This window comes from Epinephelus fuscoguttatus, linkage group LG14, assembly GCF_011397635.1.
Source record: "Epinephelus fuscoguttatus linkage group LG14, E.fuscoguttatus.final_Chr_v1".
NCBI lineage: Eukaryota > Metazoa > Chordata > Actinopteri > Perciformes > Serranidae > Epinephelus > Epinephelus fuscoguttatus.
In genome coordinates, this window is record NC_064765.1 from 3,695,593 (window position 1) to 3,710,776 (window position 15,184).

Below are 15,184 nucleotides of genomic sequence, written 5' to 3' on the forward strand. Positions count from 1 at the left end.
ATATGCTATACTATGACTTTTTTCATAATTTTTGATGTTATGCTATACTATGACTTTTTTTCATAATTTTTGACGATATGCTATACTATGACTTTTTTTCATAATTTTTGACGACATGCTATACTATGACTTTTTTCATAATTTTTGATGTTATGCTATACTATGACTTTTTTTCATAATTTTTGACGATATGCTATACTATGACTTTTTTTCATAATTTTTGATGACATGCTATACTATGACTTTTTTTCATAATTTTTGACGACATGCTATACTATGACGTTTTTTCATTGTTTTTGACGACATACTATACTATGACTTTTTCATGGTTTTTGACGACATGCTATACTATGACTTTTTTTCATCATTTTTGACGACATACTATAGTATGACTTTTTCATGGTTTTTGACGACATGCTATGACGTTTTTTCATGGTTTTTGACGACATGCTATACTATGACTTTTTTCATCATTTTTGACAACATACTATAGTTTGACTTTTCATGGTTTTTGATGACATACTATAATATGAATTTTTTCATGGTTTTTGACGGCACGCTATACTATGATGTTTTCAGGAGTTTTGATGACATACTATACTACTATTATGACTTTTTAAAAGTTATACTTGCTGAAAATTGTGTAATGTGATGAAAAAACAAAGCCAGAGACATTAGACCGATATCTACATGTTTATTGTAGATTCAAAAACAGGTAATAAAATACATTCTTAAAATAGAAGTTGTATTCAATACATCTGTAAATGAAGTGAAAGTTCACAGAACTTTCTGAAAATCTAGATGGAGACAAAATATTTCTTGCACACAAAACACAGGACAGTTACATGTTGTATTTAAAGTATCTCAGGGAGTCCTGGTCAGGCTACAGTGAAAGAGACAGATCACTTTTAAAAGGTGCTGAAAGTTAGCAGCGAGCGTTATTCTTTCAGGACTGCGGCTCAGGCTCAATAACGTCTCTGAAGAGCTGTTTGAACAGAGCATCAATTATTCATCCACTCTCACACTCACACAGTCTGTGACAGCGGCTTCACACGCCGCCCGTCAAATGTGCTGCATCAGTGGAATCTATCTTCCTCTTTGTCCTTCTCCATCGGCGGAGGACGGAGTGCGCACAGAACACTGGCAGCCATTTTAAAAATCAGGAACAAAAAGTCAGAGTGTAGGGAGAGTACACAAAGTGTGGTGTTTCTCGACAATGATCAGATCGTGAAGTCATAATGCTTAACGGCAGCTTTAAAGTGCTATTCATCTTCAACGCAAACCTTTTACACTGCTTTCCCCAAAATCAGAGAAACACTGGTCTTTTTTAAACCCCCGAAACATGGGACTGTTTCTTTAAAAGATAATTCTACCCCTTTCATGTCACTCAAAACAATTTCTCTTTGATTTGTATTGTTACTCTGTAAGATTTCACATAATTCAATTCCCAAAAGCTCCTCCGTGACTTCACACAATACTCCCGTGTGGTCCCATCTTATTCCAAACATTTATACAGCGCATGTTGAAGTACATGTCTATCACATAGATTTGTAAGCATCATATCTCCAGTGTTTCTCTGTTGGTAAACCTCAGACTGTTTGTCATCTCGCCTCCTCTAGTTTTAGCAAGCTGAAGCTTAAAGGTGCAGTGCAGAGTTTTCCTCTGACTCAGCAGAGAGTATTGCACAAAGATCATGTAAAGCAGGGGAAGTCCAGTACAGCTGCAGGCAACTTGAACTCATCAGTCATGGGGCTCTGTCCAGCCTGGACGCCCTGCAGAAAGACGAGGGAATGTAGATTCATCCATTGAAGAGATAGAAACCCCCTCGACTCCTCCAGAATGTAACTTTTTTGTTGTGGGTTTTTTTTTGTCCTTTTTTTCAGCTTTTTCAGGAGCTGTGAGAGTTGGGAGGAACCCTTCCGTCCTCTCCAGCAGGTCAGGGTGTCAAACACCAGGTGGCGATGTTTCCTCACTATCAGCCAGAGCTGCTCTCCTGCTGCTGAGCTAAAACACAGAAAGGTACAAATAAGGATTTAGAATATATATATTAATTTAAAATATGAAGTGTATGAAAGCTTGACACTAACAATAACATATGAATGTCTGTGTGAAATAAAAATATATAAAATATGTAACTTTGTTATGAACATTAAAATCATAATATAGTATAATGTGACATGAAAAGTAAAAAATAAAGTCTAGTATATCTTTAAAAAGGTTCTAAATGTTTTTTTAAAGTCACGTGAAGTAAATAAAACAAGTCATAGTAAAGTAAATCATAAAAAGTTTCTTACACAGTACAGTATGTTGACGTTTAAAAAAAAAAACAGTATAGCATGTCGTCAAAAACGACGAGAAAAGTCATAGTATAGCATGTCATCCAAAACGATGAAAAAAGTCATAGTATAGTATGTCGTCAAAAACGATGAAAAAAAGTCATAGTATAGGATGTCGTCAAAAACGATGAAAAAAGTCATAGTATAGTATGTCGTCAAAAAGGAAGAAAAAAGTCATAGTATAGTATGTCATCAAAAACGATGAAAAAAAGTCATAGTATAGGATGTCGTCAAAAACGATGAAAAAAGTCATAGTATAGTATGTCATCAAAAAAAAAAAGTCATAGTATAGCATGTCGTCAAAAACAAAAAAAGTCATAGTATAGTATGTTGTCAAAAACGATGAAAAAAGTCATAGTATAGTATGTCGTCAAAAAGGATGAAAAAAAGTCATAGTATAGTATGTCGTCAAAAACAAAAAAAGTCATAGTATAGTATGTCATCCAAAACGATGAAAAAAAGTCATAGTATAGTATGTCGTCAAAAACAAAAAAAGTCATAGTATAGCATGTCGTCACAAACCATGAAAAAAAGTCATAGTATAGCATGCGTCAAAAACAAAAAAAGTCATAGTATAAGTATGTCGTCAAAAACCATGAAAAAAAGTCATAGTATAGCATGTCGTCAAAAACCATGAAAAAAAGTCATATTATAGTATGTCGTCCAAAATAATGAAAAAAAAGTCATAGTATAGCATGTCGTCCAAAATAATGAAAAAAAAGTCATAGTATAGCATGTCGTCAAAAACCATGAAAAAAAGTCATAGTATCCATGAAAAAGTCATAGTATAGCATGTCGTCCAAAATAATGAAAAAAAAGTCATAGTATAGCATGTCGTCAAAAACCATGAAAAAAAGTCATAGTATAAGTATGTCGTCAAAAACCATGAAAAAAAGTCATAGTATAGCATGTCGTCCAAAATAATGAAAAAAAAGTCATAGTATAGTATGTCGTCAAAAACCATGAAAAAAAGTCATAGTATAGCATGTCGTCAAAAACCATGAAAAAAAGTCATAGTATAGCATGTCGTCAAAAACCATGAAAAAAAGTCATAGTATAGCATGTCGTCAAAAACAAAAAAAGTCATAGTATAGTATGTCCTCAAAAACCATGAAAAAAATGTCATTGTATGTGTTTGTGTGTTTGTGTGTGCGTGTGTTTGTACCTGTCGAGTCTCTGAAGCGTTTCTTAGCCTCGGCTCTCTCCTCAGAGTCAAAATACCAAACTGTGATGGCGTACCTGAAACAGAGACAATAGTGATGTTTAATACACCTCTGGGTTTGTAGATTTCATTTGAAAAATCACTTTTTAATTTCTTGTTGCACTTGAAGTCAGAGTTTGTTTCACTGAAGTAGATCTAGTGTCTGTGAAGCAACTAAAATATACTTGTAGAATAAAGTCTGAGTTAAAGTGCCTGTGTTTCCTAACACAGCGTGCAAAAATGCTGCCTCTGTATACATCTGAGGCAGCCAATCAGAGATGGAAGGTCATGATATTAGTTACTTCCCACTTCTATATTCATAGAGGAGATACATGTAAAACATATTAGCCTCAGTCAAAGATGTTGTTTACTGCTTTGGGTGTTATTTCACTTTTACACCAGCAGGTGGAGCCAATGATCTGTGGATGAGGTGTTTCTGTCCTCAGTGAAAATAAAAGGATTCAGCACTTTAAATGCACCTGATTAATTCAATTAAACTGCATCTAATCTGTTTCAACTCATAATAAAAAGCACACACCTCTGTTGTGCTGTGTGAACAGAGTTTGCTGATGTCAACCCTAACAGAAAATAATATTTACTGAACATTTGATGTTAAAGGTTATTTCCTTCCCAGAAGACCTGTCTGTTAACGTAGCAGAGACAGTAGCTTCCTGTTTTTGTGGGCACAGTGAAAGTGTAGTTCATCAATTTATCTTAACTGTATTTTCGAGGTTCTGGTGCTTTAGTTTCAGCTTTTGTAGAAGAGTTTCTATTTTTCCTCCACTGCATTCAAGTGGGGAAATTATTGTACTATTTGCTCTCCTACATTTATCTGATCATCATCTGTTAGACGGAGAGGTGAGGTAAATGTTTGAAAGTTTTGGGTGGTAAAGTGGGAGCCGACACAGGTAGACAGGATGTGCAGGATTCATTATCTTCAGTATTCAAGTCCTCTGACTTAAACTAACGCATCAATTAATCATCCCAAATGGGATCTAAAAAAGTTCCAACAATGTTTAAAATGATGCCAAACAAAAATATCTCTCTCTATCTGTCAATTCATAGAGATTTGAAGATAACTTTTCTTCCTCCCTACAGGAACTGAACACCTCTGTCTTTAGTTATCAGGATTATTGATTGATTGGTTACCTGGTGGCGTACGAAGGCTGCACCTCATGTGGGTTCCTGCGGTCGGACCAAAACAGGAGCAGCCGGTCGAACAGCGGCTTGATGTCGGCAACGTAAGGTTTCCCCTCTGGAAAGATCCTGAGGATGCCCCCGTGCTCCTGATCAACAACAACAACACAAAGATCAGACACCACGAAGACGAAGACAAACTGAAGGATGAAGAGAAACTCTCCCCCTTCTCAAGCTAAATTAACTTTAACTGTTTTAACTACATTTTGCTGATACATACTATAATCTGAGTCATGATCACAAGAGATCAGAGAATTTAAGATAATCAATAAAATCACAATCATAAAGAGATTAAAGTTCAAGCTGAGAGTGATAGAGTGTAAATTCAGAAATGAGCAGAGGTCCCTGAACGCACCTTGGCATCCCAGTTCTTGTTGAGGTAGTAGATGCAGGTGATGCAGCGTCCGTCGTGGTTTGGGTTGTCCACATGTTTGACGTAACCTGCCCCGTTTCCTGGGTAACACGCCACCATGGCCTAAGGACACACACAGACAACACACACTTTATTAGACCTCAGTGTCACACACAGTGTTTGAGAACGTTCAGCGTGTTTCAGAGAGACACTACAGGAGTAGAAACCTGCACATGGAAGGGCAGGTTAAGACATTAAAACACAAACAGACATGTTGGCAAGAGATTTCGAAACATAAAATTTGTAGGGAACCAAAAATGTTCGGTATCATGTCGACTTAAGGAAAATGTCACTACGCTGATGATGTGGATCTTTACAAATGTTCTTTTACTTATTTATAAAGCTTCAAATGACCTCGCCCCTCCACACATCATGGAGTTTCTATCATTTTATGTTCCAGCCACTGAGGTTCTCCACTTTGCTTTATTTTGAAATGTTCCTCATGTGTCTGCTACGAGCGGTTTCTGTTTTTATGCCCCTAAACTGTGGAATTCACTGCCTCTGGATATTAAAATGCTGAGCTCTTTCTCTGTATTTTTAGAGTAAATTAAATACCCGTCTTTTTAATCTGGCCTTTTAATGTGGAGTAACGTCACAGTCTTGAAGCTTTAACCACTGGTTTGTACCTTGTTTTATCCCTCCTGTTTATTTTTATTCTATTTTATTTATTTACTCTTTTTTGATTCTGTGGATTTTGGATCGGCTTTCTTTTTGGTTTGTTTTTTAAAATATTTTATTGTCTTACTGATGTAATTTTTTAGTCCTGCAAAACTTTGTGTGTGTGTCATTACGGTTTTGCCATGTGAAGAACTTGAGGCTGCATATTAGTATGAAAGGTGCTATATAAATAAAGTTGAGTTGAGTTATTCTTTGTTCGAATCATTTCTGATTTCAAATAAACATTCTGACAACCTACTTTATTTATTTGTCTTATTTAGATGCTCTCGTTCAGCTGTTTGTATTTGGACATGAAACAATTCACAACTGTCAATTCTTTTGTTGAAAGAAAAAAATACATTATCTGTAAAAACGAGTTTCTATTCCTCCAAAGTAAGTTATGTAAAACAAAAGAAAGTATATTTTGGACACTCAGGTTTTGTATCAGCTTTATTAAACAATCCAAGCGATACAAAGCTCGAGTGATTCTCCTCACTATGATAGAAAATACAAAAACTGTTTGCTCTGAAGAACAAAGCGCAGTGTTTTTATCGATAATGAAAAAGAAGAACATGAGGAAAAATGTGTGACGCAATTTCAAAACAAAAGCTGACAGATGTGATTACAGAAACTTCCCCTGTGTGTGTGTGCGTGTGTGTGTGTGTGTGTGTGTGTGTGTGTGTGTGTGTGGGGGGGGGGGGGTTATTTGCCAATATTTCTGAATACATCGGGTGTGTGTCGTGGTTGTGTGCCTACGACTTCAGCTGCACGTAGACAAGTGTGTTGCAAGAACGGCCGTGCTTGTAATTCTCTTCAAATGCCACATAAGTGACATGCTGGTAAACTCCAGTAAATAGTCTGCACCACGATGTTTTAGTAGCCAGTAGAAACAGTCAGAGTGGAGCAGCATCAGCCGTTGGTGCGAGTTGAGAGCTGTAATTCAGCAGTAAATAATCAGCCGTGTGTGTCTGACTGTGGATGGTGGAGCTGTTGAATGGATTTGTGAAGTTTGTTAGTTGCAGCGGTGGCTGTTAGCAGCTAGCTCCACTCGTTAGCTGCTGAACGGCAGCGGAGCAAGCGGCCACGGACGACAACTTCGGGAAGTTTTCTGGGTTGATGGTGTTTGACAGGCAGGTAGGAGGCTCAGTTATCTGTGAGTGTAACTGCGCTGTAAGTAAACAGTCTGAACTCGTTTCTGGGAACAGCACACAGGTGAGGTTGGGACTTTATAAAAAGGTAGTGACCAGGTAGTAGCAGCATGTACTGAGGAGGACGTTACAAAGCTTGCAACACAGCAATGAAGAAAAAAGCGAGGTGAAATGCGAAGCAGACAAAGCTCGATCCAAAATGAGACTGAATCTGGGGTCCGCCTTCACTTTCACATTTGATGGCGAAACTTTCTATAAACTGTAACAGACAATTCATGCATACTCCTAATATTCTCTATGCCTGCAAATACTACAAGACAACAGGTCAATATTTTTACTCATGACAGCTTTGGCCTGTTTAAAGTTTATAGTCTTTACGATACAGATATTCAGTCAAATAGAAGAAAACTCAAAGGGTGTAAAACTATATTCCAGTAAAAGTAAAACATACTTAAGACAAAAGAAAACGTCAACTCCAGTGCTCCCATCATCCTAAAAAGACCTGCCCCACTCACTGCAGCGATGCAGGAAGTGGAAGCTGATTGGCTGAGAACAGCAGATGGTCATCAGACATGAGACTGTGTCAGAGTCAACAAGAAGCCCAAACTGAGGATTTCCTTCAGGAAAAACAAACAGCTGATTCTCTGTCGCTAACGCACACAACCCCTGAGAGGTTACTACAGGTCATCTCAGTGAGACGGCTTCAGCTGGTTAAAACACAGGGTTTTCTTCACAGTCTTAACACTGTAGAACTTTGCACATTAGTCAGGTACAAACATAAAAGTTTGGAATCAGCAGCTGTTGATGTTTTTCTTCTTCCTTTCAATAATGTCTATTTTAAACAGATTTTAAAAGTATAATTCCACATTTACTCTATTCTCATTCACAGATTAAAAGGACTGTTTGGGTCTCTGGTTCTGATTTAAACTGGTTCTCTCCATATTTATCCAACAGATCCTTCTGTCTTTATCAGTAACCTTCTTTCTTCCTTGGCTCCCATCTCCTGTGGTGTACCCCAAGGTTCAATACTCGGTTCAGTTCTCTTCTCCATTTTTTTTACTTCAGCTGGGCTAAATTATTCAGAAATATAACATACATTTTCACTGTTATGTGGATGATACACAAATCTATCTCCCCTTAGAGCCAAACAACATCAACAATCTAACTGAAGTCAACAACTGTCTTCACGACATCAAATCCTGGATAACTAAAAGTTAAACTAAACTAAATTTATTTCATTTGGACCACAGCACTTGACCAGCATTATTTCCCCTCATCTTGGCCCTTTGGCCCCCTCTGTTAAGTCCCATTAAATTTAGGAAATCTTAAAAAAAAAAAAAAAATCTTAAGAATATATATAAATAAAAAAAAAAATTAAACAATAAAACAAGAAATGGCCAAGTCTCATCAAAATAACAGCTGATTACGAACTTTTCAGCAGTTGTGTATGAACCTAACTAATGTGCAAACAAACATGTTTTTCTGAGTGTTCATGGTCGCTCACTGAAAAGGCAAAACCCATTTACTCCTAAATGATGTCAGCTGTGTCCGCTGCAGCTGCGTCATCACCGACACATCCTTTCTTTTCAGCGCTCTTATTGTGAAACTGTGAAAGACGAAAAGCTTCACACGCTATGGAAAATCTCACATTCCGCTCCCAACCTTTTCTTTACAATCACAAACACACACACACACGCTTTATACCAGAAGGTCATTGCGTAGATTAACTCTCATCAAACACATGGGTCCCTGAACGCAACATCAACAACATCTTGGGCAACTGAACTGACGTCAGCGTGTGCAACCACATTGAGTCCATGCCTCCCTCTATCGCTCTACACGTTAAGGGGGGAAGTTAGCAGTTGGGGGGGGGGGGGGGATGGGGGGGTGTCAAGCCTTCCTCAGTGTGCATGCAAGAGACTCCAGAGCTGCACGTAGCTTCAGCCTTCCTCTGCTGCTGCTGACGACAAACCCCCAGCACTGATAAAAAGTGGCTGACCTGCTCCAAAAATCACAGGCGAGCTGCACTCACTCTGTCGGGGAAAGGAGGGAAAATCACGCAAGTTTGTTTGCATGCCGCCACTAAGGCACGTACACACACACACACACACACACACACACACACACAAACATCATCATCACCACCACGTAACTGCTATGAAGTGAAACTATGTGGAGAAACACAGGAGGGCTGGGCAGAGAGGAAATGATACACTGTGGAGGAAAAAAAAATGACTCAAAACAAAACGCCTCACCGAGCCTCGCGCCTCAACTTTATCTTATTTTTCTCATCGAGAGGAGGAGGAGGGAGGGACGAAGGGAGGGAGGGAGTGCTCTGAGGTCTGTGCAGTTGTTTGGCTGGTTTCTAGTCTGCTGAAGTCTTTAATGACAGAGCTACGTGTGGAGCGTGAGGCTGCAGTCTGGATTGATTTCTGGAGCCAAAACTACACGGGTATAGGCTCCAATAATAATACAAACACTGGAGTGTTAAAAGAATCAGATATCATTCATCCAATGTTCATGCGTTTGAGCTCAAACTTCCGATAGTTAGAGATTTTTTGATGCAATCGTTCCTCTAGTTTGTAGTGGCGGTGAGGACGACCTCCCCGTGTTGTCCGTCAGTTTCATGGATACAGTTTGGGTTGAAACTAACTAATTAAATTCAACTTTATTTCCCTATTTTATATTTTCTCTCAGGAATTTTCTCTGTTGCCATCAGGGCATCGTTACACTTGTAAAAAATCTTTTATTCCCTCTGCAATTTGTCTTTTAAAAATTCTATATAAATTTTTGTTTTATTGTTTTTTATCTCTTCTATATGTCATTAACTTTTACTGTTTAGAGAATTCCTTTATTTCATTGAACTCCTTGCAACTGTATGTTATCTTATAGTGTGTGTACAAGGCAAACTGCCGCTGGTGTGATTTTCTAAATCCGAATCATAAAACAGGGCTGCACAATATGAAAAAAAAAATCATATTGCGACCAGTATTGCAATTGTAATATTAGTCAAGTTTCATTTTCATTAAAAAAAAAAGAATGCAAAAAAGATGAAGTGAGTTTAGCTGGGTCTCTACTAATAAACACATTCCCTTCCATCTAATATCCTCAGGTCCTTCCTCTAATTTTATCTCTTTATTTAATTACAAAGTCATGACATGATGCGTGACAGGCATGCTCAAACGCCTGAGGGATCACTCACTGCTTTTGATCCGTGTGTGTGTGTAAGTACGTGCTGAGGAGTGAGGGAGTGAATAACCGAATAAAAGGCTGAGTGTGTACGTGAGAATGTTCACTGCTGCATCTGCAGGGAAGGGATTGTTTTACTGAATGAATCACTTTGTGTTTTTGTTCTACAAATAAAGTCTGACTGATTGAGTCACAGAACACGACTTACAGCTTAGGCCGCGATGGCTTCATCGCAAAGGTTCAACTTTTGGAAAGCAGCAGCTTGCACCACATGTCATGTGACGGGGAAGAACCAATCAAAGCCAACAGATATCTTTCCCTTCATCTGCTAATATCAGTCTGTGACAAATAGGTTGATCATTTTAGCACAGGGCTTTACATCTGTCTCATGGACAATGTTTTAAGCCTAAACACTTAAAAAAGATACCTGGAAGACAATCAGCTCTGCACTCAGGATTACATTAGGTAGGCTGTGATACGGTGCTGGTTGCTAAGCAACCATAACCAGCGCCTCTGCACATGGAATCCTTTTTTTGTCTGAAACTGTTGCACATTGAAAAATAAGTCAGAAACCTGAGTCCTCAACGTTTGTTGACAGCTACGTTCAACAGGTCAGACAGTGATATTCAGGTGGATGATGATGATGAAGAGGAGGAGGAGGAGGAGGATGTGGACCGCACACAGAATGTGGAGGACAGCCATGCCCCTTCATGCAGCTGTGGTGCCAAATAACAGACAGGGAGGAAGTGATGACAGTCAGACGGGTAACTCCAGAGGAGAGAGGCAAAGGAGGAAATGTGTCGTTTTATTTTGTCACGTACTGCGGATTTATGCTCCGAGTAGAACAATAAAACACATCGGCGTGTGCACATCAGTGTGCAAGGTTTCTGTGTGTAAGGATTTTTTTTTTCACATGATGGATTAAAAAAACGAGTCTGAAAAAACAGACTCAGTGTGCAAAGAAAAAAACTGAATGTAAAATAGCTAAACAGCTGCCAAAATGAACGCAGGCTGAAGGCGACATGGCCGACCTGTTCTGCTGCTGCGGATTAAACTTTATATTCACTTCAAGTTTTTACTGTACGAAGAAAAAACTTCTTATCCTGCTTATCTTTGTTGTTTATTCTCCTGCACCATCTGTGTGTGTGTGTGTGTGTGTAGTCCCATTGTAACGGGGTTGACCTGTTTTCTTAAGAAGTTAAATCTGATAACGTGCATGCACAAACACTTACGATAAGGGCGCACTGTACGCTGCTGCACGTGAAGACAGGGCGGAAACACTGGAAACGTGTGTGTGCGTGTGTGTGTGTACGTGTGTGTGTGTGCGTGTGTGAGAGATTATGTAAATCTGTGTGCGTGTTGGTGTGTGTATGCGAGTGTATGTGGAGTGAGGGAGCGAATAATTGAGTAAGTGGACGAGGGCGTACGTGAGAATGTCCACTGCTACATCTGCAGCTGTGGAAGATGTATTCAGATCCTTTACTGTGTCACAGTACTAAACCCACACTGAGACAATACTCCATTACAAGTTAACTTCACTTAAATAAAAGTAGACATCAGCAAAATGTACTTAAAGTACAGTAAACTGTTCCATGCTGTCAGTGTTTGTTTATAGCGATGCATCATGTTCTATGAGATCATCATTTGTAGCGTGGCTGTTTTCGTATTCTAAAAATCTCACGTCTGTTACCCTGAAAGAAGGAGCACATTTTTAATATTGCTGGTAAGTACTCAGATCTAAATTCCCGGTATTCAGCCTGAGTCTACACGCCATCAACATGCCTGCAGCAGCAGAGGACACCTAGTGGACCTGAACTGGTCCACTACATTTCCTGTCCTCCCCGGAGCGTGCTCTGGTTCCTGGAGCCTTGGCTCGGGGCCCAGAGGGGTCACTGGACGGCTGCCAAAAGAGCCTAGACGCTAAAAAGGGAACAAACACGAAGGGACTCTCCGATGACCCCGCGGCCATCTTGACATGTATGAGACAAAACAGCTCCGGTCGGGGTGGCGCTGTGACCCAGACTGACCCGAATTCAGCAAGAAAACTGACCTGGTTTTGGGGTGTTTCAGTCGAGCAACACAACAATCCAAACTGAACAAACTGTGGAGCCATTGTAATGGAAATTATTCACATAACTTAAATGTAAATCATATAAAATCTGTGCAACTTTCAACACTTATCTAATGGAAACTTTGAGGCCACGAAGCAGAAACACTGTGAGGTAACCTTGCATTCTTCCACTCTCTGCACTCAGCTCATTCCTGACAGTTTGTTGTGAGTCCGTCTGCAGATCCTGAAATAAACTCACAGAGAGACGAGTTTCTGACTCATGTGTTTTGTCTAATCCAAATTACCACCACACCCTCAAATGAGAAGCATCTCCTGTATCTGATATCACCTGCAGCCCAGAATGTGACCTCAGTATTACTGCACAGCCTAAACAGAGTTCATCAACGCTGGTGAAGCCAAAGACAACCTCTAACTTCACACAGTGGTGACAAAACTTAACCAGAGCTCCTAAAATGGAGGGAAATCCAACGCTGACAACAAGCAATGTAAAAGGAACAATGTGTGTGACTTCAGGGGGATTAGGTGAGGTGAGGAGTGCAGATTGCATCCAGCTGAAACTGATCTTCCTCAGAATTCCTCCAGTGCTCATTGATCAGGAGGTTTTCACCAGGAGCCAGATTATAGTCAGAGATCTCTTCCTCTCCAACATGACCAGACCAGCTGATCAACACCACAGAAAACACTGAATACACGTTACAAATCTGCATTTATCCGATGCTGTGTGGCATGTCACTGACTGGCTGATCGCCCTGCGCCCATGAATGTGCTCACCTGTTTTCTCTGATATCTTAACATGAGCTCACCTTAGTTCTAATCCTGGCGAATTATCTGCAGAGGCCTCCTCCTCATCATCAAAACAAACCCACCTGGTGATTTAAACCAGTGAAAGCAGAACTCAATTAAGCACTTAAAGGTTATAAAAGAATCAGTGACAGGGCCTCTAACTGGAGTCAGTGTTTGGGTTGTCCTTTCTGGGCCACTGTAGAAACATATCAGTGATCATGGTGGACTCCGTACAGGAGGACCTGCTCCCTATGGAGATGTAAACAACTCATTCTAAGGCAACAAAAACATGACAAATCTCATTTTCAGGTGATTGCACACTAAAGAAACTCACTTATTATATCATGTTCACTGTCTGCCAATATTTCCTCCTGGACCTTTATAGAAATCTGCATCCTTTCACAAACACACAACTAACAAACACGCCCACCCTGCAAACCAGCCAATCACAGCTCGCTGTCACAGTGAACTAGTGAACACATATAAACAGCGACTGCACGTCAGCGCTCTGCTGAGGTCAAACATCCCACCGTCGCTCTAAATCACAGATTAAATGACAGCGTGCAAACACAGGGGGGATTTAATCAAAGCAGAACACGACTCCATCACGTACGATGCAGACGACTGGTGGCGTGGTGGTGACATCAGCGGGAGAAATCCTGACGCTGACTCATAAATCAAACACACACTTAAGATATATTAACCCCTTATTGCACGTAGAAACCACCTTTACATTTTAAAGGCCATGTACATAAGTGACATGTCACACTGTCATGGGTTTGTAAGAACACCAAGTCCAGTGGCATCACTCTGTGCAGACGTGATGAGCTGTGACTTTATTTACTCTGACTGTTTTGGCAATAAAATGCCAGGAAATAGTGAAACATGACCAAGTGACAAAGTCTACAACTGTTCTAACCCACCAACAGTTCTGTTTTTAATTATTTATAAAAAAAAAAAACAACAACAAACAAATATAAATTAAAGTAGTAAACCACATGTTGCTGGGTGGATCCATCACAGTGGGACAAAATAATTCACATTCGTGCAGCAGGCCACAAAGTTGCACTAATCTGCATTGTGCATTAATATTTATTTATATTTGAGGCTTAATTTGATTTATTAATTTATATTTTTACTCTCAGACCATGTAATGTGTTCACGGCTGTATGAACAAACAATCTGTCTTATCCTTCTTTTAGTTGACAGATTAATAAAAAAAATTCAGTGCGTAAATTATGTTTAATCAACTTTATGCGCCATGACGCTACTTTATAACATTGCTGCTCTTTTAATAAACAGATGTATTTTTGGTTTCCAGTCTTCCAGCCCTGAACTTGAACCAGGCCTCGGTCTCTTACCTTGGACCTCTCCCGGATCTTCTTGCACCCGAGCCGGCTCGCGCACACGGAGATGAGCTTATCGATGAGGTTGAGCAGGAAGTTGATCGCCTCGCAGCCGCGCTCGGCCCCGCTCACCCAGGCGATCTTATCCCCGCGGATTTTCCTCCGGTGGACGCCCCGGACGGAGCCGGCCAGCTTGCCGTCCTGCAGCGCTCCGGAGCGGTGCATGTCCTTCACCTGCTCCAGCACGACGCCGCCGGCCAGCTCCCCGAGGACACCGTCCACGTAGCAGAAGCCTTGCGCCAGCAGCGCCGGGACGATCCGCTCCAGCGCCAAACACTCCAGGTCCGCGTCCGAGACGTGCTCGATGAAAGGCATCTTAACGGCGGCGGAGATGTTGGACCGACTTCAGACTGATGACCGGACAGACAAAGTTCTGACAGAGCACAGTAACCGTGGTTAATGTGTCACGTGCACGGATAAAGTGTGTTACACTCTCAGAGACAGTTTGTCACCGAGGTGTTTGACTGACAGCTGATATACATATATGTATGTACATGTACATATGATATGGAACAGTGCGCCTTCAGCCTGCTGCAGCTCTGAACTCTTCACTGGCACCATCGGGCTCTTATTCAAGCCGCAGCACCGTCAAGCCTGCACGTGCGCAAACACACTACTTCCGGTTAGCGATTTCAAAATAAATGCCTCATGCGCTCGTACTTTGCATTTTGTTTCCAACACAAGGGTTGGGGGGGATCGACACAGCATATGATCAATACACGAACAGAGAGTATCTTTTTTTTAATTTTATGAATTATTTATATTGCAAATAAAAATGTAACTT

The 15,184-nt window shown here is 40.2% G+C and overlaps 1 protein-coding gene across 1 annotated transcript; it reads right to left on the reverse strand.

Annotated features, from left to right (window-relative positions):
* Positions 1–674: 674 nt before the first annotated feature.
* On the reverse strand, positions 675–14,957 carry egln3 (egl-9 family hypoxia-inducible factor 3). Its single transcript, XM_049596149.1, has 5 exons — positions 14,356–14,957; positions 5,090–5,209; positions 4,687–4,823; positions 3,502–3,575; positions 675–2,004 (listed from the first exon to the last, which is right to left on the reverse strand). The coding sequence occupies exons 1-5, from the start codon at positions 14,713–14,715 to the stop codon at positions 1,976–1,978; spliced, it is 720 nt and encodes a 239-aa protein (XP_049452106.1). The 5' UTR covers positions 14,716–14,957; the 3' UTR covers positions 675–1,975.
* Between the last annotated feature and the right edge of the window lie 227 nt (positions 14,958–15,184).

Bases quoted from the DNA above. Each gene is read 5' to 3' on its own strand.
- egln3 (XM_049596149.1), bottom strand. From the start codon at position 14,715: ATGCCTTTCATCGAGCACGTCTCGGACGCGGACCTGGAGTGTTTGGCG. The intron at 5,210-14,355 runs GTAAGAGACCGA...GTGTGTCCTTAG, and splicing joins AGATCCGGGAGAGGTCCAAG to GCCATGGTGGCGTGTTACCC. The intron at 4,824-5,089 runs GTGCGTTCAGGG...GTTGTTGATCAG, and splicing joins ACAAGAACTGGGATGCCAAG to GAGCACGGGGGCATCCTCAG.